Here is a 27,605-nt window from a genome sequence, read left to right as displayed (position 1 = left end):
TTTGAGCAGTTCACACCGTGTGACTTTATTGCATGAAAGAAATGAATCAGAAGCACACGTTTGTTTTTCAGTGTGGATTTTCTCTAATCCTCGCATAGATGCATACATCCCCACAAGTATTTGGTTAAAAGTCACTAATCATGCACTTTTTTGTGGTCTTTAATAGGGGTATGGCATAGTGCTGCCCCAGTTAGCCACCGTTCTTATCAGAAGTAATAGATGTTTATTTAAATCAATTGGTATGTACACACAGAATCTACTCACAGAATTCACAAGTTTTCATCTATTCCAAGACCAGGAATTATTACCTTTTATGGTTTTTTAGAAAACCCAATGGTTTCCAAGTGGGCTATTGATTTCAGGTGAGGGTTTGTTCTGCACGTGCATGGGCAGAAAACGACGAAAACAATGTTGCATAGCATTGTCCTGTGTGTGCTACTTAACCTGCCTACTTTAACACAACTTCTGATAAGGAACATGTGTTACACTTTCTTCATTTGAGATGGAGACGTGAAGGTGGAAGCTAAGGGTTTAAGAGCGCATACATGTTAAAATCACAGCGCTACGTAGGGCCCCGGCATAACAACAGTGGATTGAAGATATCTTGGCGGTTTTGATTTTCACCAAGCAACATTCAAAAACGTCATCGGTTTCCAGACATTGGTCTCGCGTAAACATAGTCCAAGCTATGCCAGAAAATTGTGGACTTGGGTTAAAAATGGGCTCTGTACCAGGAAACAAACTAACCTCTTCTGCCCTAAAGACAGATCAACTATTGAGCCAGATGGATTTTAAGTCAAATATTTGTTGGGGTGTATGCATTATGCCAGACTCTCTGGATACAATAAATCCTTAAGAGCCTCACAACGAAATAACTTTCAAGCCTATGAGGACTGTATGTAAATGTCTGACCGCCCATGCAGCTGCAGGAACTTTTACATTTCATTTTGAACCATACTTAACATCCACTTCTTGTGACTTCCCTCCCCAGATGCTTGTGACAGTGAATCAACAGGAAGCGCGTCTTCTCCTAGGAAACAATCCGCTGCAGGACAAAGTCTCGTGACAGAGGAGAAGCCTAATTATTGCAAGCCTGTGAGGAGTAAGTCTTAATGACCCGGAAAACTGGGCAAACAGCAGTACATCTTTGTGCTATTTTTTCTCTCTCTCTAAATAATAAACAATGAGGCATTTAATTGCAGAGAGTGAAAGTGATTAACATGTCAGATCAGCCTAACTGCTGCAAGTGACTGTTTTTTTTTATTCAACATTTGAAACTGCTTTAATTTTACTCAGATTTTTTTTTCTAATGGCAATATTTTCACCTTATAGGAAAAGCTTTTGTTATGCTGTTCCTGTGTTAGGGTCAGTTGGCCAACTGAAATATTAGCTTCACTGTTTCCAATTACAGTAATAGCCAGATAGCAGCTCGGGCTCTTGGCAAGTGAGTGTAACATGCCTGCTGTCTTACTCTGGCGTTATGACCAAGACTTGGCTCAATCGGCCATTTTTGCTTCTTCCAAACCCTCAGCCATGTGTATTGCAAGAAGGGAAATCCGGTTTGTGGTATTGGCCATCCTCATGTACTCAGACATTGGCCGTCCTCGTGTACCGATTGAGTCCTACATGTAGTTTCTTTAACCCGGTGCCAACGTTTACTTCACAGGATGTTATTGCAGACTGGGAAAGAGTGTATTTTAGTTGAAGTAGTGTCCAGGTTTAACATGTGGGGGGTGGAGGAAATAGAGTTGTCCAGTCCATCAATCATCTATCCGTCTGTCCTTCCGTCTGTCATCCGTCCATTCCTATGTCTGTCCATCAACATCTCTAACTTTACATTAGTCCATCCAACTACCCTCTGTCAATCTGTCTGGACGTCTTTTTGTCTCTTATGTTTGTCTCTTATGTTCACCTTTCCTTCAGCCCGTCCTACAACAAACTGCTTGTCAATCATCCGTCAACCGTCCAGCCAACAACTCGACAGTTTCGCCGCTTGTCCGGTGTAAATTCAGGGTGAACTTTTAATTACATGATTCAGAAATGGACAAAACTGGAACTCGTCGGACCTTTAATTGAGTAAAGTTTTGTGAACTTCTGGAGGCATCTTCCTAATTAGAAACAAAAAGTCTCCCATAAAAAAACCTTTCAACCGTTGCTACTGCATACTTTGTGGCATTTCTTCTGGTTCAGGCTGGAAACTTTCTCGCGACTCTGATCTAATCATATTGTTTTATGCAAATGTAGAGCACAGCAAGGCTCTGCTAAACAGCAATTTGCCATTGATTTAGAAGCAATTCTAATTAAACCTAGTTGCACAGTAATTCCACTCCATACAAAGATATAGATTGCAGGTCACAGAGTGAAACGCGACTAAAAGGCTTTGTGTAAGCGTGCTTCATTGTTCCTGAGAGGAGTGAGATGTGACAACATGGGCTAATGGCAGCTGATTGCTGCTGTAATAAGGATTGTGTTTTCATTTAACACCATTCTACACTACAGGTCTCTTTTGTTTCACAGTTGTTAACTTTTCCAGAGTGCCCTTTTTCTCCTTCTCCTTTCTTTTTTTTTTCCTGTTTGTTATTAAGCTTAATGACTTAGCTGTGGCTTATTTACCAGAGGAGGAAAAAAATTAAATAATAAAATAAAATGATTTGTTTTTAAGTCATCAAAGTGCTGTAATGAAGTTCAAGTTTACTTTTAAGCCTTGGACTTTTGACTTGGAATTGATTTTACCCCTTTAAGTTGATAATCCATTTTGGCCGAGTTAACTTAGCTTATTTATATCACGGAGTCCCATGGGCTCACTGTAGTTTAGCTGTGTTCGGGGGGTGCTGCGCTTGCTGCTAGGGGTAATTGAGAGCCCTCTCCAGCACAGAAACAGGAAATCAATAAGAAATCATCTGCCTGCCTACATCTGAGCCTTTGCGCTTTTCTTTTCCCCCCGGCTGTCTGATTTAGAACTTGTGTACTGTATCTGGACAATAAGTTTTCTCTACAAGAGGAAGCCCATTATGCTGTTTTGATAACAACAGCGATCCCATTTCAGCTCCAATAACACTGTTTTGACAGGTCGGCCATTACATCAGCTGAGTCGGTCCTCTTGAAGCGAGTTCCTGAAATTGGCCAGCGGTTGCATAATTCCCAACAGGGCACCCGTAGGACACAGGGTGCAATTGCAGGAATTTGTAGTGAACGGTGATCGGACACAGCTGTAAAATAAGCTAAACTATTTCAAATGAGAAGGATATTACAAAGTCTGAAATTTGTCTGTCTGGAAAAAAGGAAAAGGGAATTTAAAATATTCCTTTTTCTATACTTTCGCACTTCTTCCATTGTCTTAAAGATCCATACATTGGTCTAATCCCGCTGAATTCTTCCTCCCTTCCTCCTATCCATAATCCATTCATTCACACATTTGTTAATCTGTGATTTTTAATAGTTTCTTTATTTATTGCCTGATTACTTTTCAAATACTTACTTTCTTTATACTTTCTGCCATACATTCATATGGAATTTTTGTAACTAGAACAACTACAAAGTATCTCTACTTTAAAATTGTCTGAAAGGTACTGAGGACTCTCGGTGTTAGAAAAGTATAAACTTTTCCCATAAAAAAAAAAAAAATGTCTATGACCCTTGGATGGTTTTGTGCCTGAGAACCGTCTGGTTTGTTAGACAGCAATGTTTGCTGCCTTTCTCAGAGAATCGTCCGTCAGTAGATCTGACATACAGGGTGAGGTGGGAGAATTCCTGTGGGAAGACGGACATTCTTCAACGGTCCGTTCTGCTCTTACAGCTGATATCTCTGCAAGCAGTGCCTTTCCTCTCCAGCCACCGCCTCGGAATAAATCACTACCACCTCACAGTGGCTTTTAGGAGTTTAATCATCACGTTATTCACCAGATTGCAAATAGTTTTTTTTTTTTTTATTCTTCTTTGGTTGATAAAGACGACCTTACTAGCCTGTGTGTTTTTTTTATATATCTTAGTGTAACTTTAGTAAGAAAGTAAGGTCAAATAACATGACTCTACTTTCGAAATAAAGGCTTTAAGTCTGGCCTTTGTGTGAATCTCAGATTCCACTCATTGGTGCCACACGTTTGAGTTTATTACCTTTTAAGAAGAGTTGACCTTTTTGAAATGAACTTTGTCACCCTCCACACCCCCGCATAATAGATGCAGAACGGATTTAATCTGACAGGACTGCACAATTTTACTCAACTTTGTAAGTGCAAACGCTGGACGCCTGAGATGTTTATCCGGTGTTGATTCGAACACCGCAATCACCCCGTGCGTTACCTTATGCTCCTTTCAAAGAGCCTGGGGCACTTTGAGACTTTTAACCTCATGTCAGTTTGCTTTTCTTTGAGTCTTTATGCCACTTATTAGAGCTCTGTGCTGATTGTTGTTTTGCAAGATTCATATCTTTATTGTAATCCCTGGAGCCCTGTCTTTGCAGAAAAACTGCCTCCAAAGCATAGGCCTATTATAAACTGCACCGTAATTTTCAAGTGATTACTTACCAGTGGGTCATGGAATCAAAAACTGTATAAATAGGGTGAAATGCTAGTGCAGGGGTTGATTAAAACGGTCATTGTAATTCTACCTCTGTTGTAATTATTTTCTCATTGTCTTGCTGCAGATAGATTTCATATGGGAAATTTCAAGTGCGTTAATTAGCATATTTTACTCAAAGTGCCCAAGACTGTTCACCATTTTTTTTCTTTAAGATATCCAAAGTAGTTGAACCAATTGATTAGATATGCATACCTCAATTCCTAATTATTTAAGTGCACATTAAATAGGAGGGTACACATATAGATTTTAATCATTAGAGTCTTTTTTTTGTTTTTCTTACTGTTGAAGACCATGTTTCTCATTTCGATTCAAACTGAATGATGGTCATGGGTCTTAATATGCTGTAAACTTCTATGAACACTCAAACTTTAGTGTATATAATTTAATAAATGAACACAAAGTGGAGTGTATTTGCAAATACAAGCCTGAAAGGTGTGGTCTGCATTTGCATTCACCCCTAATGGGTCCAGTTGCAATTAAATTAGAGAGTATCTAGAATGTGAGAATTTTGGCCAATATTTGCCAAATATCTCAAGCATGTTGAAGGGTTGCTATCGATTCCCAGTTTAATTTAGGTTTGGACTTTGACTGGACTCTTCTAACATGATTTTGTTGTTCTAATTCATGCTTTTTGTATCTCCGGCTGCATGTTCAGGGTGTTTGTCCTGCTGGACAGTAAATTCCCTGCCCTGTCTCAAGTCTTGTGCGGGTTCACTTACGTTACTAACCTGTATTATGTTCCAGTCTTCAGTCAGAGGTTTCGTCAAATCCCGCTGTAATCCGGACTGCTGCAGGATATCCTTCCTGCCCAGATCTGCTCTTTGAAGAAGCTTAGTTTCATTTACTAAAATGTATTCTTCTCAGTGGGTGTGATGTGTTCAGTGTGTGATAACTGTAATCCACCACACATTGCAGTTTGCATTCAATTAAAAATTATAGTTTATATCTCACATGGCCAGAGAATGTTCTTGTTGTGCTCTGGCAAACTGGAAAATAGCACTCTGATGTTCTCTTAAGAGCAGAAACACACAGATGCTGCACAGGTGGTACAAATTAGGTGCTTTTTTTGCATGTAATTGTTTGTATTAGATGTTATTTGGTTGTGGTTAAGTAATGCAGGACAAAAAATGCATGTAAAACATTAAAAGTGTTTTTATTTGTAAAAATGTTAAAGTTCAACTTCACAGTGATACATTTGAATGTTTTTTTTTTTAGGCCATGAAAACCCAATGAATAGTTTGCAGTATGTGCTTGGAATGTGACAGGCAAAGGTGAAGTCGCTGTGTGTTTGGAAAACTTCAGCAAGTTCCCAACTTTCAGATTTTATTTTATTTTTTTAAATAAATTAATCAAAATTCTCAGACGTAAAACACAGGTTGTGAACTGCCAAAACAATGACAGTGTCATTGCCTTTCACAACCCACTCATACATATGGGGGTGGGTGTCCCAAAAAAAAAAAAAAATCAACTAGTTGAAATGACAGCAGCACAGGGGGTATTACTAGGCCCCTAACGGGGTTTTGGCTCCAACATTAAGGTTAAAACCCTTTTCTATTATGAGATCTCTGCTGATGTCGCCCCACTAGCCCCGAACCCCCCGAGCTTCCAACTCCGTGCCCCTCCGTGTTTGCAGGTTCAGCGCCTCGCTGTTAGGTCATTCTGAGTGCCCCTCCTCCCAACCCTTCCACCCCGATCAGTGAAGGGTGACCAGGGACCACAGGCTGGCCGCCGTCCAGACACACAGAGCCACAGCTGACACTGCCACCACTGCCGCCCGCCCCCGTTTTCTCTTTCAGGCTAGAGCTAAAATCAATACAGGCGTCTCTGTGTTTTAAAAGCCACTCAGAGGCAGACGAACACCTCTGTCCCAAAGGCTGATCTCTCAGCTTAAGGTCTTGATTGGCATCTCTAAGACAGGAGGCACTGACCCACAGCTGTCCCATTAGCAGCGGGTTAATGCTGAGATTGATACAGAGCAAATAAAGGAACTGGGTGTGGGGGTATTTTGATAGACTGCCTAACCCCTTTCTGACCCAGAGAAGGACCTCTGTGGTATATTTGCGCCCACTTCTGACTTTCCGAATACAGTTTTTTTTTTAATGTGTTGTTCTTTTTGACCCCTGTGTGCATATAGCACAGTGCGAGACCCGCCTTCCGTTGAATTTAAAAGACAAAAAAAAGAAAACGGCAAGTTTCCCCTCCCTGGAGGGAGAATTTGAAGCTGTGTGGAAAAACTGAGTCACAGATGTAACTGAAATTGAAAATATAGCCCTCTGTTTTCTTTCCTTCCTTTTCCCCTCATTCTCCCTTGCTCCCGAGTTTTGTTTTAAGTCATCAGAGAAGAGAGGGTGGAGCACGACTTTTGGCGTATGAAGCCTGGCAGCAACTTCAGGCCTGCTCTGAGTCACGTCATAACTGATCTTTTTAAAAATTGCGGTAGTTGGCCGTTTAAGGTCTAAATCAAAGAAATATGTGCAGATCTGTAAAGAAAAAAAAAAATAAAACAAAAATACTTAAAAACTTAATTGCTTAAATTTACCTAAGAATTAGTAGAACAAGGGTAGCATTGGGATTCTGTGTGATTCTGCATGCGTGAGGTTTATGGAAAACAATTCATTTTTAAAGAATAGCCTCTGTATACACACATTTGTGAGTCTTGCCACAGATTTTTCCAAAGGCCTGGATTACAGATTTGGAATGGATCCGCACAAGACGTGCACCACAATTGATATAATACTGCACTGTGGTGACGATGTTTAGTAGCCATGTGTTTCTTTCAAACTTTCAACTTATTGGCCAAAATCAATAATGAAAGCATGTGAACAGCCAATAAAGCCCGGCATGTTAATCAGCTCTGTGTGTGTGTGTGTGTGTGTGTGTGTGTGTGTGTGTGTGTGTGTGTGCGTGCATGCGTGCGTGTGTGTGTGTGTCCCTCTACGCCCTCTGAAGCATCCCTGGTTTACTCTGTAAGCAACCTCAACTCAAACACAAAGTTTATCATTTTAAAATAACAGAGAATGCTCCTTAAATCTTGGGGTGATTTTCATGCAATCAACGAGTATATTTTGCAAAAAACTTTTATTTCATCAGAAATTGGTGATTTTGATTTTTTTTCTCCATTTTTGTTTTAGCGACTCGTTCCTGGATTTCCCGTGGCATGTCACAAATACTTTTCATACTTGTCAGATCTCTATTTGCAAAAACTTTTAGGAGGTGCATTATTTTCCCAATTATGTGCTTAGTTTGCTTTTTTACATAAAATCCAGACAAATTGCGATGAGATGAGTGAAAAGGTTCAAGAGGGGATGAATGCTGTGTGCATTCTGCTTTGTGTTGCATATTCAGGACTCAAATTACCGACGTGCCAAATTTCACACAGCAGCGAAGAACAGAGATGTCAGTGACGGCAGATTTTGCAGGGTCTGGCGTATAAATCACCTTCCCTTGACAAATTTAAAATGAAAGACGGCATTTCAGTGGGTGATTTGGTTATTTTAGATAGCAGTCAAACATATTAATCTTGGGAGAATGTTCCATTTTTGAAATCAAAGGATAATTGATGATACCCCACCCCAGCCCAGTACGATAGCCCGTTCCACCCCTTTCCCAGCATGCACACCTTACCACTTGTGCTGAGAGGTTCATTTCGCCAAATCAAGCTCTCGTCTTTCAAGATGCCTTTGCTGCCGTTAAATGTAATTAAGCAGAACAAGGTCCGAGGGGGTTATTTTTTCCACTTAATCAGCAGCAAAATTTGAAATTAGTAAATCCCTGACACGCTTTCTCTCTTTGTGTTGGGTAGAGGCAACAGCTGCGGTACAAGTAAAGGAAGTGTCACTTCCCCCCAGTGTGTCATACAAGTCAAATATAAGTGAGCGTTCTAGAGAACTAAAACAACTAAAGGATATATGAGTCTGTGGCTATTTAAAATCAGTTAAGCCGTTTGTCAGAGTGACCCGGAGCGGCAGAAAAATGCGGAAGAAGGTGATGTTTCCTGTTCAAATGAGATGCAAAGTAATATGATCGGCCTTGACAGGTGAAGACAGTTAATAGAGTTCTGTGACTGGCCACCGCACACACCCAGCATGTCATTTCTGCTGATGAGGATCCAATATCAGAGCAGGTAATTTAGCTTTCTTCAGCAATCATCATCGTCTGAACACCATAATTTTATCTAGAATAAATACAAAACATTGTCTGCCTGTAAATGAACTGACAGGGCAAGGATTGCTGGATGATGGCCGGAATCACTTTTTTTTTTTTTTTTTTGAATGTCTATTGGAACAAGTGACATTTCTGTTAACCCGTGTCAGGTCGCCAACCGGTTTGTGTGAACGCTGTAGATGAGCGTTGTTGTTGGAGATCCATACCTTGCTATCTAATTTTTTCTATTTAATGTCACCTTTACAGCAGACATTTCACATCTAATATTAATCAGATCTTCTTTTTTTCTTTTTTTTTTAAAGAAATGCACTGTTTATTGGACCATGTTCGTTTTTTAGATTTGAATTACGGCAATATCCCCATAAGAGCTATATCATCAGATTTTCATTCTTTGTTACTAAGGACTAGAAGATGTAAAGAAATGAAGAGAAACACAAAGTTATTCCAGTTCAGGCCTCAAAAAATTTGCTGATTTTTCTTTTAATGCTTTTGTTGGTTTTACTCAAAATGTTTCATAGACCAAAAATGGTGGAAAGATCTTACTGTGGAAACATTTAATAAATGCAAATAATTTTTATCTGCCCTGTGATGGATTGACAACCAGTCCAGGGTGTCTGGTGACTACTGGAGGTTGTCACCACTATCCCTCCACTTTATATCTTACATACTAAACATGTCTGTGATTCGTTTTCTCTGACTCAGTGCCAACAAAAGAGGATAATTGTAACAAGAACACATGGGGAGTTGCACTATTTGTCTTCTTGTTCAAATGGAGAAAACAGCTGAGTCAAAGAAAAATTGCCTTTTTTGTGAACTTCTCTCTTTGGAAAATCCATCATCTGTTCTATTTGCCTTCTTACATATTTTGGTTCCTCTGATTGGGTTTTCTGTATCGTGTCTAACTTTAGCTCATTCTGCTCCAATAAAAACAACTCTGTACTGAAACGAAAGTGATATGGTGCCTTTAAAAAGCAAAACATTTTATATAGGTTCAAACTGATTCAAAGATATAGTCAGATTTTTAAGGAATTGGCCAATCTTAAAAAGAGGGGGGAAACAAATCTGCCTATTCCTTTCTCATTCCAAGCAGTCGGTGGATCTGTGCTTTCAGATTTTAATGGGATGCTTAAACGTTGTTCCACATATTAAGTTTTTTGTAGCCCATTCCTTTCAAAACCTCCTCTTTTTTTTCCAAAATAGAGAAAGTCCTTGTCTTAGAGTTTAGAAGGTCAGACAGTAAACGAGGCTTTGATACGCCCAAGGAAAATTACAATCAGAGCCCTTTTGTAATAACATTCATTGCACTATTTTCCTCTCTCTGCGTGTCCCCCTCCGCTCTCTCTGCTGCGTAATTCCCTTGGTTTTGCGTCTATAAATACGACTGGGGAAGATGTATAATTTCTAATGAGAAAATGTATCCCTTTGGATTGAAAGCAGGGGTTTTTCCACACCGCTGTTTGTTAGGAGGAGAGATGATACCTCAGGCTGTTTTGGCAGCGAGCGGAGGCGGGGGTGGCAGTCGGTGGTAAGAGGAGTCTGACTAGGTCATTGCACATTTGCAAATTAGCATTTCAATCATGCAGGTACGCGGACCATTCAGGCAGAAAATATACATGTTTTTCTAATACGTTGGCATAAAAAGATAAACAAGGCGCAGGGCCCTGCCTGTGTGGCTCCTAACTAACAGTAAAGGCGCTCGCATATTCTATTCAGTGTAAACTCACAAAACTCGCTGCGTTGTGTAATAACGGCCATTAGGAGATGACTACAAGATCTGGGTTGGGGTGTTTTATTTGGAGGGACTGATGTGACATTTGAATAACTGTATGCTGTCTATGATGGGCATTCTAATAAGCCTGAGCAAACACCTTTCGCCCGTTTCTCCCCGTCTCGGGGGCATTAATATTAAAAAGAACCAAGCTTTAGAACTGCGGATTCACTGTGATTGTTCAATCTGCTCCACGCCTTTACCTGCGACTCTTCATGCAGCGCTGTGCAAATGAGAATCTCCATACCGCCCTGTTTGACCTTTTGTGCTCTATTTTCATGCGCCCAACTATTTTAGAATGCTTGTTTATACAGCTTTGTTTCAATTGACATGTATGCGTGCGTACATGTATGCATATTTCACCTTGATGGGTGTGTGTGTGTGTGAGGGCCTCCTCTTCTCTCTCTCTCTCCTTCTCTCTCTCTTTTCGGTGCAGTTTCCAGCTCCCTCCTGTAGGACCTATTTTTCTGTGCCAAAAACGAGGTGTTTATACAGAATACTCGGTTTTACATACAGTGCGATCCCCCTCCGCCTCATCCACCCCTTCACTCCCGTTCTCTTCAGGCACTCCGCCGTGTGGTCCCTGTGTGGCGCAGCCACTGAAGACTCTGTGACAAATAGCAATTATATTTGTGTGTTCTTCATGAATCCATCAAGCGCTGGCCTTTTAAAAATGCTCCCCAGATATTTCAGGCTGTCAGCTACTAGTAGCTGGGACCAAATTGGGATGCTGCTTAGACAGTCAAGAACCACTCAGCCCCTAGTTTCCCCTGTGATGTGTGTGACAGCGTGTGTAGGGGAATACCATGTTTTATTCAACTACAAACGTACACCCTCAACAGTTGTTGATGTGCTGGAAATAGGGCAGTTACAAGTCCAATTTGAAGCTTGCGTGTGTGTACATTGCGTGCGGATGTCCAGCTCTTCCTCCAAAACATGTTGTTCCGGTGCCTGCGATTGGGCTGTGTTCATTCAGTCATTTCAGGACTCTCTATTGCTTTCTTAGAAGATTGTTGAACTTATTCTTTTTTTTTTTTAACTGAACTTGCAGGGATTTGTAAGTTTCACATCTTGGTATTGGCTGTAGTAGGGATAATGTAAAACTGTTGACAACCAGGGTGTATTATTGCAGACCCTAATGAAATTTTCAAAAAGTAACTTTAAAGTATCTTTATATAAAATATCAGACTATATTATTTTTTTTAAATTACCACAAAATGAACTTAGTAGAAACTGAGTCCCAAGAGTTTTGGTATTTCAGACTCATTGCGGCTTTGTGCCTCATTTATAACCCCAAAAGTCACAAAATACAGATTCCATGAAAACTTTGATCATGTTAAAACTGTAATATCTAAATGACAAAAGTGCTGTATTAAATGAGTTATTTGAATAGCAAAAATATGGCATCAATAATGTCAAAAACAGTTTTTTGGGATTGTATTTTTCACTGAATGAATGTACTCTGAAATATTATTATCAATGTTACTAATGTACTAAAATAACGACAATATGGTTTTGTCAGTCAAGAACAAACAAAAGTGTAAAATGTAATTTCTGCTTTAGTTTCCCATTACTGGACTAAAGTGCACAGTGAAAAGTTTTAATGGAATCCAATTCTACAGTTTTTCCTCATTCCTGCTTTTTCTCATTATCTCTTCATTTGTCTCCTGGTGACTGTACGAGTCTGTCATTGCCATCTTTGACAGTATGATCATTATTATGATCAATGATTATGAATATTGCTCCATTGTGTCCATTAATCTCAGTCTCCATTTTCAGCAGGTTAAAAATAAAAGACTGCCACTGTGTGATTACTGTCCAAACCGAGGACCTGCTACCGAATGGCAGAACTCCGCTGAGTTTAGCCACTTCTGTGGAGCTCTGCACTGTGTCTGAAACCCGACTAACCGCTTATGTACTCTAATTTTTACTTGGTGGTTTCTTAATAAGTATTTATATGTAGGCAAATTGGAAGGTTGACTTCCTGCAAAGGGAAGGCAATTATGCCTCCCAGTCTTCTTTGGCTGTTTTTATGCATCGACGTGGGTTTGAATGTGAGGGTCCATGCAGCTGCTTCACTTAAGCTAAATAACGGGAAATGGCTGTTATTAAGCTTATTATGGCACTACATAAATTGGATAAGAAACTGCTTTGATATAGAGATGAGTTTGTTACATTTTATTCAATACATGAAGCTTTGATATTATCTTTTCAGTGTCATTGTATCTGGTGTACGGGAGCTTAGCGCCATATGTGTAAAATAACAGAGACTGATCTTTAAAGACGGGGGTTTATTTAATGTGCAGAAGTCTTTAGCCATCACTCATCTTGTTGAATTTTTCAAATTTGAAGTAAACTATGTTCTAAACTGTGTTAATGAAATGTGTGAAATGGTTTTGCATCCATCCATTGCTATATGTTTATCTGAGATCGGGGCACGGAGTTACCGGGTCCAGTAGGGAGAACTCGGGTGGCTCTTTCCCCAACGACACTCAGATCTGGCTGGATGCTGAAATCCACTTCAACTGTCCTAAAATACAGTCCTTGCGATGCAGTGACTGTATTCTATTGGCTATGTAAAACCAATGTAAAACGATGTTATATGTAATATTTACTTTAGATATTTTGATATCACAAATGAATGCAAAAATACCAATGAAGCTCATGTTACATTTAGTCATAATTTTCAACTTCATGTGCAAAATCCTTGGGTAGTTTGATAGTTCTTTAAAAGTCTGGAAAAGTCTGAGCTCCTAATCATAATAAAGAACCAAAAAGGGAGAGGGGGAAAAAAGGACAAAAAAGTTAATATTTGACAGGAATAAAATTCTCTGTGTAATTTGTTCTGGCAAAGGGATTTCAATTAGATTTTATTGCATGAAAACCCAAATACAATAGGAAAAAAACAATCGGCAATATCACCCATAAAATTATACTTAGATTTTTTTTTTTTTTTTCTATGAGCCTTCGGGTTCAAACACATTTTTCTTCGCAACAATGCACATAAATTCGGATGGGCCGCTAGTTTATTCCTCGATATATAAATAAAAAAAACATCCCTCCGTCAGCTCCCGAAGCTTCGCAAACTGTGATAACACTGCGATTGCACACTGTGCTGACACTGATAAACAAGACCAAAATTGACTACACAAGTGGGAGGAGGAAAAGGAAAGTTACACTTATTAAAAACGTGTGAAAGACAGCAACAGATGTACCCTCTTGCGATTCTCCTTGTTAGGAATGATTCAGTCGCTCCATACATTGTCATGGACGGGGTTCTTTTGGCTTTTTGTCTTTCGGAGATAAAAAATCCAACAACCTGGCCTTTAAATCACTGCATAATGAATTCTGTGGTGTGCCACGCAGTTGTCTTAATTCAAATTGCATGGAATCCTGATCCCCAAAGTCTGTATTTGTTTATTAAAGCAGCACGCAGACGCCTGCATGAGGAGAAGGCGAAAGCCCAGAGTGCATATTTAATTGCTTTGTTTTACATCCACATTCACGTCCGGCCTCTCCCAGGGTGATGTGTTGTTAAAAACTGCAAGGCCCCCATTCCCACACTCCTGCTCTCTTGTTAACTGTAATTGCACTTGTTGGTGAGCTGACAGAAAGAAAATAAAGATGGAAACAAATTACCAGCATCGCATTAACGTCCTTGTGTGCATCCACTTAGGAAAATGTGTGGTGTTTTTTTTTTTTTTGTTGTTTTTTTTGCGGGGGAACATGTGGAGGCTTGCAAAGGTTTCTGTCACAACAGCTGGTAAATGTGACAGAATATAAAGTTTAGCTGCAACGATGCCATATAGACAATGCATATAAGGCCTAAAATAAGTAAGAAGGGTTCACTCAGAGAAACTTAAAAAAAAAAAAAAAAGAGATGAATAATTCAGAAAATCTGGCAGCGTGTGCACATATACCGGAGCTCTGATGTGCAGGGAAGCTAAAGCAGGAGTTAACTCCCAGTAGAGCTGAATGTGCAAGGTGTTCCTCTCAGTGAAATGCCACCTCCTTTTTCCTCACTTGCATCCTTCCTTTTCCTTCTTATCAGACAGGTTGCTGTCTCTTGGCTTTCTGCGACTGTCACACGCGCACTTAGAAAGTCTGGTTGAGGCCATCTCCGAGCTTTCAGAGGAGAGAAGATCATTACTGTTGCAGACAGCAGCCATTTTACAAATTTGTACACTATCACAGGCTGCCTTTCCTCTTCTTTTTTTTTTTTTTTTTTACTCTAATAATCTCTCCGTCTCATGCCGACTTAACTCACCAAGGAGCTGCTGCCTCAAATGTGTTTGACTACACAGGTGGCTTTCATGATTCTTTCACATGTGAAGTTGTACGTTTCCGCTCTTCACTTGCTTTTTCGGGTTTGAAATATTAGTTACACGACTGACATTATCTTGTTAAGAGTGGCGGCAGATAAAGTGCAGGACGCAAGGAGGGCTGAAAGTTTAAGAATTTCCTAAATAGTTTAAGTTCCAGTTTATTTTTAAAATATTGACAGTACCTATTAATGAACATTGACATGTTAATATATGAAAATATAGTCATCAGTTTTCCTAAGTGGCATTGCACATTATTGCTTTAAGTTATGAAGGAAAATTAATATGCCCAACAAACGTTTGAGCCATAGCAACAAAAAATGCCTCTATAAAATCAAGAAACATGTTATTATAATCCTATTATTGAATATTGCCTTGCTGATATTAATCACAACTAAGCTATATTTTCCTGACTCTCTACTTTCCTTCAATGAATTGTGATTCAGCATCCAACGTGTTGTGCAGCTCTGCTGAAGACAACAAAGAGCTCAAAATGACATCCTGTTACTTTATTTTCAACAGCCCAGCCGCGGTCCGAGTCTGACCTGAAGTCAGCGGCTTCTGAGGAGGCGGAGCGAGAGACTGCCAAGGACCAAAATGGCTTTCCCCACAACAGCTCTGGCACGCCCGCAGCGATGAACGCCAACGGAATCCACTCCGGCGTCGGCATCCCCGAGGGCACGAGGACGTGCACCTGCGGCGCCGGTGTCGGGGCTAGCGCGGCGGGCAGGTCTGGCCCCGGGCACGCACCAGCGACAGCCACGCCACAGACAGAGCAGCCCAGGAGGCAGCCGTCCACGCCCGTGTCTCAAAGGGTGCAGAGGAAGCTGAAGTCCAGCTTGTCGGTCAACAGTGATAGCAGCAGACGGAGCAAAGGCAGCTCCACGGGCTCGCAGAAACCTCCTTTACCAGAGGGTTAGTAATCGGCACACAATGTTGGCAATTAAAGATTAAAACACAGTACTAATTCGAACCAACTTTTCTAACTCCTAATCATATAATTCTGTCTCTTCATCTCAGCTTGTGTCGATCCTAATATCATTCTAACTTTGTTAACAAAGCTTCGAGCAGCAGGGATGGTAAAGGCAATTTAGACACTAATGATGAAAATCGACCTTATGGCCTCACTAAACAGTTGGCATCATTTGGTGTAGTTTCTCACCCAATCAGAAATTTTGGGGAGAAATTAAAGTTTTCTGATTCTAAGTTTATTGGTTTTTACTTGATGGCAGCAGTTCAGAAAGTTTTGAAGAAAGTATTGACCATATCCTGGTCTTGTTTGAATAAAATCAACATCCATTTTTCTTCATGTAGGAAAATACAAGCCTCCTGACTTACCAGAGTTCGATAAAAGAACAGATGAGCGAAACCAAAATGGCGGGAAGCTTGGGCCATTTTCTCGGACGGCTCGTGAAGTAATACCCCCATCAGCTATCGATAATAAATTCTTACCTTCTCTCACCTTTTAATGATGAAGGTGCCTGACCTCTCGTATTTATCACTCCCGTCAACCAAATGACATCTTATCTCTCTCCCGTGGCTTTTATTTGCCTTAACAATAAGTCAGAGGGTGCGTTGGGCGTGCAGGGAAGCCATCACTTTTGTCAGGTGAGAGGCTGAGGTGAGTCCGGTAATGAAGGCGGCTGGCCGGTCCTCTTCCGTCGGAGAGATAGGTGCGAGCGTCTAACGAGGCCTGAGAGCACGGGGTGCCTATTATAAGTCGTGACCAACCTTCTTCGGGCCCCTCACACCTCTCTGGGCCCTTTTTGGCTCTCCCCACATCCCATCAGCAACACCTTGGCCCTCATTAACAGGGCCCCGTTGCTCCCCTCTTCAATCTATTGCATTTGGTTTCTGTGTGTTCTCCACCGCTTCAGTACGCTTCCCAGGGGATAAGCATATTTTGCTGTTTATTTGACTTATTTACAGGTCTATTTCAGTAAATTGTGTTTAGATCTTACAGCTAAAGAAAACCCACGATTCAGTTTCAGAAAATCTGAATATTACTTATTCATGCATAAAAGAAACGATTTTAGTAGAGAAATGTTATTACTCAAGTCACTGATACCCTCCACAAAGATGGTAAATCACAAGTGGTCTCTACTGCATGAAACTGCATGTTTTGAAAAACGGAATCTAACTATATTAACAGATAATTAGGTGGGAGGAAAAATGTGGTTGAAAAAGCCCCACATGCAAGGATAATGGCAGCCTTGAGGATTGTGAAGCAAAGTCCATTCATGAGCTCAGGAGGAGATTTACAAGGCTTGTTCTTGTTCTGGAGCCAGAACGTCCAGAACCACTGCAGATGTATCCACGACAACAGCTACAACTGTTGGATCGAGGTCACCGCATCTGGAGGAACATTGGAGAGGCTTAGAATCCGAGTCGCCTGTGGTCCAGTGTGAAGTTTCCACAGAGTTTAGTTGGGGTGTCATGCTATCTGCTGCTGTTGGTCCACTGCGGATTATCAGATCCAAAGTAAGTCCAACCATCTATCAGGAAATCTGCTGCTGACAGGACTTGTTGAGATGCCCAATTCATTTTCCAGCAGCACTCAGCACCTTCTCACACTACCAAAAGTACCAGTACCTGCTTCTAATGACCAGGAAGTGAGCGTGTTCACTGGGCCCAACAATGCAAGAACACTGAAGGTTGTCATCAAAGCAACACATCAGCAGAGCTGATGGTACAGTGGTAAAGTAATTTATGCAAGTAGCCCTAGCCAAGTGTTGAGTACATAGATTTTTCGGCTTTTCTTACTTTTTTCTACCATTGTTTTACCTTGCTTTCAAGTTTCCAGACTGTTGAAAATACTTACATACTGCCCTTTGAGCTGTATTGCCTTACCTCTCCATGGCTTGTGTCAGTGACTCAAATCAGCAGCCTTCCCCAGGATTGTGTACGTCATAACTTTGCATTTTCGTATTCAAATTGTTTATTGATCACATTATGCTCTATTTGAAGATTCTGGAAACAGATTTTTTTTGAGGGGCTGGGGGAGGCGTTGAACTATCTGTAAGCCTTAACCATCTAAATTTTTTAATTAAATATAAACTGAAATCTGATAAAAAAATTTTAAAAAGTCTGTGATTGGAAGATGATTTTAAATTGGGGCTGTCAGGTCTTTATTCAGTGCATCAGAGCAGAACTCACACAACCAAAAGCAAAGGCCGTACCCTCATCCTCAATTCTTCTCAAGTTTAGATAAAATACAACCACCAGACATGGTCTTGATGTGTCATGTTTTCCACGTCTTAATTGGTAGGGAAAAAAACAGAGTAGAGGAAGCGCAGAAAATAAAAAAAAATAAAAAAACACTAAACGCTCAACAAGTCTCATTACGGCTTTCGCGTGTTGCCTTTTTGAAGATGCCAGAGCTCTCAGTATCAATATGCTCGTTCTCAACTGTTTATTTCCCCCCGGATGGCAGCCAAGCTGTTGTTTGAATGTTTACACAGATTAACATAATCTGTTTGCCTGTGAAATTAGCCTCCTAAACAGCCCCTCTGAACACAGGAAATAAAAGGCGCGAGCTAGCAGAAGCTAGCTCTGGGGACTCTCCCGCTCTGAATGATTCTTGGCACACGCCGTTGGCTCCGGAGCCAACAACCCTGATGCTTCTGAGCAGCCGTTTAGCAGGCTGCTTTTTGCACAGCGGGGTGGGCCGTCTCAACTCTTGTTGTCTGTGTATCGGTTCAGATCTCCGAGGTGCTTTGGCCTCGTTCCGAGATTCAGAGTCAACCCCCCTTTTTTTGTCTTTCTTTACTATTTCCTCGGATGTTTTTGCGCCTTGTCTCAGTCATACATTATAAAAGGGCCGGCTTTTAAGTCGTATGTGGTGGACCTTCACCATCCGACCCACATGGTCACTGAGGCTTTGTCTCATCACCCCTCTCCCGCTTTCTTTTTTTTTTCCCCTCCTCTTTGAGGGTTTCGATGTTTTGCACAGCTTGCCGCTCCGAGGCCCATCCAGCTTGTTTTGTGTCACGCCGCTCCCCTTTATTTTTTTGATGTCAGCTTTCCACACGTCTCTTACTATTTCCTCGGAGACGCCTGGACGCCGGTTTTCGGGCTTCATCTCCACCGACTGACATTAAACAGGAGCGTTGTCAGTGTGCGCTGCGCTCAGTCTGTCCGTCGGTTGGCTTCTCTCCGTCTCCGCCCGTCTTTCTCGTGTGTTTTCTCGCCGATCTGTGCCTCACGTCCAGCTCTCTTGTGTGCAATGTACGACCCTCCCCTCGCTCCCCTCCCTCCATCTCCTCCTCCTTGCTGGCTTCTGTAAGATCCAGACTAATCGCTGGTGCTGAATTATACATCCAAGTGAATAGCTGAGATGGCTGTCCACTGCTTAATGTCTGTGTACTGTTTTTGTATCATACTCAAAGTCTGCTGTTGCACTGTTGGCATGGCTATACCCTCTGGGTGTTTCAGAGTTTGTTAAGCTGAACTTTAAAGTTTTGAGCTGGTTTCTTCGGAGCCCTTGCAGTTCACTGCCAGTAAACAGGAGAACGAGCCACATTTTCTCTCTGCCAAGTTCTCTGGGTGTAGATGCAGCACCCTGCAAAATATTTATACCCCTTGAACTTTTTTTCACATTTTGTCATTTTACATTCACACGTCATTGTACTTTCTTTTTTTTTTTCCGCCTCTTTATAGATGCATCATTTTCAAATTTCTTTTAAAAGTGTTTTGAAAAACATAAATCATGAAATTCTGACAGGGCTGCAGCTAACAGATTATTCTGACGATTATATAAATGGATAAACAACATTGGCACATTTTACAGAAACGGCAATTAATTTTAATTTACATTTTTTTTGTTTTTTCAGCAAATGGCCTGTTTTGAGATCTATATACTTCAGTTAAGGATACATTGATTGCTAAATTAGTTGACGTTTATTACGAAAATTGATTTATCACAATTAATCCGATTATCCATGTCAGCCCTAAATTGTTGGAAGTTGCTAAGAGGTACATTTGCAAAACAAACTGCATTAAGCAATTATCATGAGGCATTACTTGTTTCCGTATAACTGACTCTCCCACCTGAGCTGTGGATCTCCACAACTCCTCCAGAGGCTCCACAGGACGGTTTGCTTTTTGTATTCTCTCCTTGGCGTGCCAGCTCAGGTTGCACGCTGCACAAACTTTTGACGTTTAAAATTTCTTCATAAATTTTAAGATGTTCACAGAACAAATTAATGACATTAAATTGCACACGGATTTACTCCCAAACTGTAGTACTTCCGAAGAAAATTTGTTTTATTTCAATTTAATTTGGGTTTAACAGGGTAAAGGGATTGGAAGATGTATGGTTGGCAAACATTATTCAGATTTTTTTAAATAAAAAAAAAAAAAGCAAAATGTATGAACCATATAGTTTTCCTTCCACCTCACAGTTTGTATTATGCTCTATCTGTCTGTCACTTAAAAATCCCATAGATAAGCCTTAAGCTTTGTGGTTTAATGTGACAAAATGTGGGAAACTTCAAGGGGTATGAATACTTTGCGAGGTTCTGCGTGTTCTCATGCATCTTCCATCGCCGCCCGTGTCGAGGCTTCAGATAAGGATAATAAGATGCATTCAAACTTCAGGCGTCCACTCTGACACGTACGCAAGCTCTTTCCTCGTTTTATATTCCTCTCGCTATCTTGTTTGTATCAGCCTGCGCTTCTGGTCAGCTCTGCAGCCCTCAGCACTGCAAAATTACAGGAGGAGGGGGGCAAAAAAAAAAAACTCCTTTCTACTTTGATTAATCAAACATGAACATTCAGTGGGGCTCAGTTCGCCTTCCCTGTTCTGTCCTCCACACTCTGCACCTTTTTTTTTTTTTCCCCTCTAACCCAATCAGTAACAGGCACTTCTGACGGCTGGAGATGGGCTGATGAAAGTCATGCAAATGCAGTCTGTTTGTAATGCTATTTTTCCCCGCATCCATCCACATCATGTCTCTTTAACACTCCAAAGCAGTGGCGCGGCTCTGAACTCTGATCAAAAAAAAAAAAAAAAGAAACAGCTGCGAGGAGTAGTGTGCCAGGTTCACTTACGGAAGGACTTATAGTCTCCAACAGAACTTCTTGGAACTTCTCGAGTGCTGAAGAGAGTTGGATAGCATTAATTTTATGCATTTATACCTTACATTTTGATTTATTTACTTAAATTTTTTTAGATTTGTTTCCAGATACAGTGCATTGTGAAACTATTTATACCCCTTAAGCCCTTTTAACAATTTGTCAATTTGTAACCACTGACTTTTCTATGTTTTTAAAAAAAAAAAATTTATTGGGATTTTATACAATAGCTGTAGCAGCCTGGAAAAGTTTGACGTTTTGTTTCAGTATTTTCTGGTTCTGGGTAAGTTTTGGGGAAAATAAAATAAAATTTGGGTGTGTAAAGAATATTACTTTCTTTTAAGTGTCCTCCTTACCTCCCTTGTGTCCTTGCCCCTGTCCCTTGTTGTTCCTTCCAGCCTTTTTACTGCCTTTCCAGCTGCTTTAAAAAGCATCCCCACAGCATACTGCTGCCACCACCTCATATTGAACACGGCGGGGCGGGTTCATCAAATTATCACCTTCAAACATCGAAATCGCTTGAATTTGAGAGAATTACTTTGTCCTCACTACTGTGTGTCCTATTGGTCAATACTTCTCAGATTTATGAGCGTTAATGGCCAAATTTGTAACTCAAACAGGGATTCTTGATTGCAGCAAAGCAACAAACTGTATCCCTGCCTCACATGCACTAACAGTGTGCACGAGGAGGTTAGATGTTAATCAGAGGTCTAAGTGTTTCCAGGATTAATTCACCTATTTGGCCGAGTGAGACTCTTAGACATTGATAATCATCTTTGTTTGATCAACCCTACAGCTTGCATGATAATGCCACAATTACTCAACAGCCCCGTTAATCAAAACTGCGGGGTAAGAATTATTAATTTTTTATTTTCTTGTTTCTCGCCATTCCTTCCTTCTTAGCTAAAATCACTCGTTAACCACAGACTTGCTGTGTCTCTTCTTTAGGCAATGCTTGTCACACTCACTTTTCACTTGTTTTCAACACTGTTTTTTTTTTTTAATAAATGAAGACATAACATTTTATTTTGGTTGTCAACAGACAAATATTTCAATAAATTACATAATCTTTTTTTTATGCGTGTGTGTGTGTGTGTGTGTGTCTGTGTTTTTTTTTCACATTCCCTGTGTCACCTCACCCCACCTCACCTCTCGGCACCCTGCCTGGCTGTGGCTCGCTCTCAGACTGCTGCGTTCACTGCATCCTCGCCTGTCTCTTCTGCGAGTTCCTGACGCTCTGCAACATGGTGGTGACCCAGGCGTCCTGCGGCGCGTGCACCTCCGAGGCCTGCTGCTGTTGCTGCTGCGCTGACGACATGGGCGACGACTGCAACTGCCCCTGCGACATGGACTGCGGCATCATGGACGCCTGCTGCGAGTCGTCGGATTGCCTGGAAATCTGCATGGAGTGCTGCGGCATCTGCTTCCCCACATAGGTTTGCCGGGGCCTCCATGGCGTGGAATATAGACGTGTGCATCCCCATAAACAAATCACCAAAAAGTTCGTTTACGTTGATAATTCAAATGAAAATGCAACAGTTGTCAGATCCATTACGCAACAACTGAGGGAGTTCAAGCTGCTTTTTGTTGTTGTTTATGGTTATAGTTTAGAGCTGACAGACAGAACAATTCTGTTTATTGGAATATCAGACTTGCATACGACCAGCAAATTAAAGGCAGAAATTCCAATTAATAGTGTTATGTTGACCCTGACAGAGTGCTGAGTCAGTGTGGATAAATAGAAGGTTCAGAGGAAGGAAAAAGTATAGAAAAATGTACACAGCACTAATAAATCTTGAGAGGATTACAGGGGCCCACAATGCCAGCTTTTTTAAATTTTTTTATTGATGCATCAGTGCAACATAGCATGGAACCATGTTGATGTGAAAAACCTCAGATTACTTTAATAGTGGCCTACCAATTCTTCTGCATTGTTAGCTCTGGTCTTTCTAATCCACATCTTGTCTAAACCCCTTAGACTCTTTTCAGGATTTAAGCTAGAGAACTTTTCTAGATAATCAAACCATTACACCAGGGTCATTCCACCCAGTTTTGTTCCATTCCTATTGTGTGCAGGTGCCAAATCCTATTGAAAATTAAAATGGACGCCCACAAAAAGCTTGTCAGCAGAGAGAACATAAATTGACTTTGCTTCAAAATGTCTTCAAGAGCAAGATTATTTATGCTACTTGCATCATTTTTCCACCACGCTTTTTTCCTTCCACTCAACTTCCAATAAAAAATTGTTGAATATAGCACTGTGTGAACAACAAGGCTCATTGGGGTTCAAAGGACAGAAATAAATAACTGAAATATATCATTTTGTTTGTGATCAGCCTGTATATTGAGTTTAATCTTGAATTACAGTTATAAATGAACTTTTTGATGATATTTTAATGTATTAAGATGCACTTCTAATGGAACTGCTACCTTTGAATTCAGCAGAAACATGGAGGTGTGTGTGAAGGAGTTGGACACTGGGCTCATCACAATAAACAGCCCAGCAAAGACTGCAAATAAATTCACATTTCTGAATGTGTCATGCTTTGTAAGTATGTTCAGAAAAGCATTATCATAGGCAAGCATTTTATTGTTACATTAACATTGCCGTTCAGTTACATCTTTTATGCCTCTTTTTAGTCTTACTGGTGATCTCAATGCATTTTGCAGATTTTTATTTCCGTTTTGTTTATTTTCTATGCCTAACATAAGACTTAGATTGCTATTTTAGTCCAGTCAACACTGTAAACAAAAGGGTTTGTGATGGTGAATGCATTCCTCATTTCATACTGTAGCTTTGTGGATTTCATTAAAACATTATCTACTGTATAGCAGATGAAACAGGTGAAAATTTTAAGTGTTTCAGGACACTTTTCTGCTACCTTCTGACACAAAACCTAAGGGTGTGATCTGGAATAATTGCATTTGCATTTCTATTTTGAGCGTGGGGAGGGGAGAGTGGAATGAGCAGCACAAAATTGTTAAGCTTTGCAAAAATTGTACAAAAGTGCTGGAATATTTTTTTTTCTCTGAAGAATCTCATCTCACATCAGATTTGCAAACATTGGAAGACTGTTTTACTGGAAAAAAAAGCACTTTTTAAAATAATCATTAAAGAGTCTGACCAACAGAATATTACTCTACTGATATATACATGTTCAGCCTTTGTTTTGCTATGTTAGCCTATAACAAACCTGTTTTGTCACTTGCATATGGTACAACTCTCTTTCGTGATGTGTTTGTTTTTGCAATGCAATCTGCATAAATATCAAAAATCGCAGATGACTAGAGTTGCCGCTTGAGCAGCTTTTTGGGTCTCCGGTCATATGAGAATCAAGTGTCACAATAAAATAGTAAACTACTGCAGAGTTAAGCAGTAACTCCTCTATTTTCTTCTGTGTATCTCATGATGAGTTTACAGTGAGTCACCAGCAGAGCCGTTTCCTGTCTTGGAGATCCGCTTTGATGTTGTTTAAGCGATGATGCTTAACGCCGGCCCTCATTAGCACTGCTTACTAAAACGGTCACAAGAAACGTCCCTTTTTAACGCCATCAAAGATGATGTGCCGTCGTGCACGGCTCGTCTTAGCAGCTCAGTGTTATGAGTACGCCGGGGGTCGGATGTGCCCTTCGGTGGATAATCTGCGGGACGTGAACCTCGTTTTCGTGTTTGTGACGAGCCCAAACTCCAAATGTGTTGCGGGCTACAGAGTGTCAAGAAAACATGACTTAGAAAATGTGAAGAATTTATGTAACAGAAGAAACCTGGTGATATGGTGAATTGTTGTAGTACACCTCTGTTACTCTGATGCCTTTTGTTTGTGCATTTCTTCCTTGTGTGTAATTTGTTTTTGGTTTTGCACATCCTTTGACGACAAGGACATGGTGGCAGAAGGCCATGGCAATTTAAGTTGGAAGTTGCCTAACCCAAACATCACCAATGTGATTTACTGTTTTTGTATGAGCAATGATGCTAAATTTGAACATTTCTAACACTTTTTTTTTTCTACAAACTGTCGTGACAAGAGAAAAGTAGCAGTTGGAAATGTAGACAACTCCAAAGCATGACATGTCCACTTCTGTGCACCACAGGCAATGGTATGTTTATTGATGTAAAATTAGTTTTCATTGGCAGCAAACGTATCACCGCCATTTTGAGTCACTTGGCTCATTTGTTTGGGAGAATGGTTTTGCCAAGCTGTTCCAGTTTGCTACGGGAACTTTATATGTTTTTCAGGCAGAAGGGAAAATCAGCAATTCTTCTCTAATAAAGGGCACGCACTTATCTGAAAACCCAACAATCACCACATGCAAGAAAAATGACAAAATCCTTCTGTTTTTAGCCCTAACTGCATCAGACATTTTTGTTTATTTTATTCAGCAAACTGTAGTTTGGCTTGGCAACACCATGTGCCAATTTGGTCTTAACATGCTTCTCAACCAGACAAGGCATTTAAGCAAACTTCAAGTGGATAAACTCCAAAACAAGACTGTAGGGTTCTTACATTAAGATATCGCTGCGCTTCAAATAAATTCATTATTTCAGTCAGTGTCTGTATTATGCCAGTGTCCTGCATTTGAAATAAAAACTTTTTTTTTTTTTTTGCTCTTTAGACACTCCATTTTTATTGATTCCTCATGAGATTGCCTCCCACAATCCTCCTGTTATCTCTGGGACAATCCTAACATCAACATGGGTACATGCCAAACAACGTTCTCTGAGGTCGTTAGGCGGCAAAGACCTCCTGCTGGTCGGGACAGCATCCTGACCTTTACCCAACATTACCTCCTATTAACCCCTCAACTAACCTTGAGGCCAGGCCCTCTGGTGGAGAATCTGCACTTCCTATTCTCTCTTTATTTTTGCCTCATCACTTTATGCCCAGATTCGCCCTGACCCCCGAAAATTGCCGTCTTATTTCCCTAATGCGGTAGGGGAAAAAAAATATTTCTGTCCTTAAAGTCTGTAATCATGCAGGGGTTGCACTTTCTTTTCTTTTTTTTTCTTACTTTGTTCCTTCTCTAAAGTGCGACTCGCAGGCTGAAAATTTCGAAAAACTCCAGGTAGAGTGCGCAATGACCTTTTCACAAAGTCTTCCAGATTTCTGCTCCTCTAATCAATCCCCCTCTGATCGCCTCGCTGTGTGCCGGATTGTAATGTCACAATTAGGGCCGCTCCATTGTTTCTGTTTTCCGTCTGGGGAGAAAGCTGGCGCTTCTCTGATCTCAAGGTCATTTCTTTTCACAGTTTTAAATAAATTATTGGCCTTCTCCTCTGTTCATCCATCCATCCATCCACTCCCCCCACCCTACCCATTCAGTTGGTAGATGTACCGTTTTTTTTTTTTAACAAGAATATGAATGGCTCCCATCCTCAGCTATGAGAATAAATGCTGCTTTTGGTTGTTGGATTTGATGAGAAAAATATGGGGAACATTAGTGTTGTTCTGCTTCTCTCGTTTTTGTATCAGATCTAACATTAAGAATTGTATACTAATAACATAATAATTATGTATAATGTCACTAATTAAACCAAAAAAAAGGAGAGGAGACAGTAATGTGTTTCCTTCTACTTTCTCTTTTTCTGCCCAGAACATCAATTTGTTTCTGTCAGAAAAATGTGACTAATGCATATTTTAATGATAGTTTTTCAAATCTCGTAGCTTTTTTAATTTATAGGATCTGTAATAAGTCATCATTACCCACCTTCTATAATTGTAATTATTCATTTTGACTCTTTTTTTTCTTTTTAAATATTTTCAGTTGTTACGGGTAATAATACAATAAATGTCAGCATCTTTTGTGAACTAGCCAAGCACTAGGTAATACAAGCAAGATATGAAGTTTGAGTTAGCTTAGCAAAAAGCACTTTTAAAACTGACATTTCAAAACTGTCATAGGATTTAAATTCCTTTTAATCAGATTCCCAGTTTGATGTCTGAGTGAATTTTCTCCTGCTGCATGGAGCATATAATAATTTCAGACCACTACAACATAAAGCAATTCTTTATGTTGTATTTTTTCTTAAAAGAAAACAATGCTACCTCATGTCTCTGTAGAGGACTTGCTGAGCAGCCAATCCGGGAACACCATTTTTCGTCCTTGACGCTGATTGGCTGCAGCCTCAAGAGCGGGAAATGTTAGCTTCTGCGGTTTTGCTGATGGTTTCCACTGTGTGCATTGATGCACATTAAGGTCTATTTTATGATTAAACCGTTAATATATTGTGAGCTACATTGGGAAGGTAAACTTTTATAATTAGGGCACTGAAGCTATTTTATTTCATTTTATATCATTTAGATAAAAGTAATTAGAACTTATACATTTCTTCCTTAAGATTTACATCAACTTCATGAAACATCAGCATTTTCACTCAAGACTTTTCAGATAATGATAAGATGAAACTTCCTGCTTTGGTTTCAAGACACGTAAAACTTCTATTGTACACACAATCATTTATTCTCTCTTTTTTGTGTGTGTCTGTTTTGTGCAGCATTCTGTGCGCCTCCATTTCACTCATTTCAAAAGTTTCGAAAGACTTGACCTGGCTGTTTAGAGTTGCAGCATGACATTAAAATAAGATGAGAGGAGTCTTCAGAGGGCTTTCCAAAGAAAAAAAAAAACAAAACAAGGAGAGGCGAGTTCAGCTAATGTCACTTTCAATTAATATCCTCAGGTAGTGGCCCCATTAGCCCTCT

The 27,605-nt window shown here is 40.3% G+C and overlaps 1 protein-coding gene across 2 annotated transcripts in view; it reads left to right on the top strand.

The window, feature by feature from the left end:
* mdfic (MyoD family inhibitor domain containing) overlaps window positions 1-25,520 on the top strand; it is a 28,984-nt gene extending 3,464 nt beyond the window's left edge. For both annotated transcript variants that reach the window (XM_008401035.3, XM_008401033.3), the window contains exons 3-5: window positions 992-1,102; window positions 15,355-15,747; window positions 22,093-25,520. In XM_008401035.3, the coding sequence (XP_008399257.1) occupies window positions 992-1,102; window positions 15,355-15,747; window positions 22,093-22,343 (755 nt within the window). In that variant the 3' untranslated portion in view covers window positions 22,344-25,520. The remainder of the gene's footprint in view (window positions 1-991; window positions 1,103-15,354; window positions 15,748-22,092) is intronic.
* The last annotated feature ends 2,085 nt before the right edge of the window (window positions 25,521-27,605 follow it).

This window comes from Poecilia reticulata, chromosome 23 (assembly GCF_904066995.2).
Source record: "Poecilia reticulata chromosome 23, P_reticulata-male-v2, whole genome shotgun sequence".
NCBI lineage: Eukaryota > Metazoa > Chordata > Actinopteri > Cyprinodontiformes > Poeciliidae > Poecilia > Poecilia reticulata.
The sequence above is the reverse complement of the archived record's forward strand: the minus strand, read 5'-3'. Positions and strand labels throughout refer to the sequence as shown.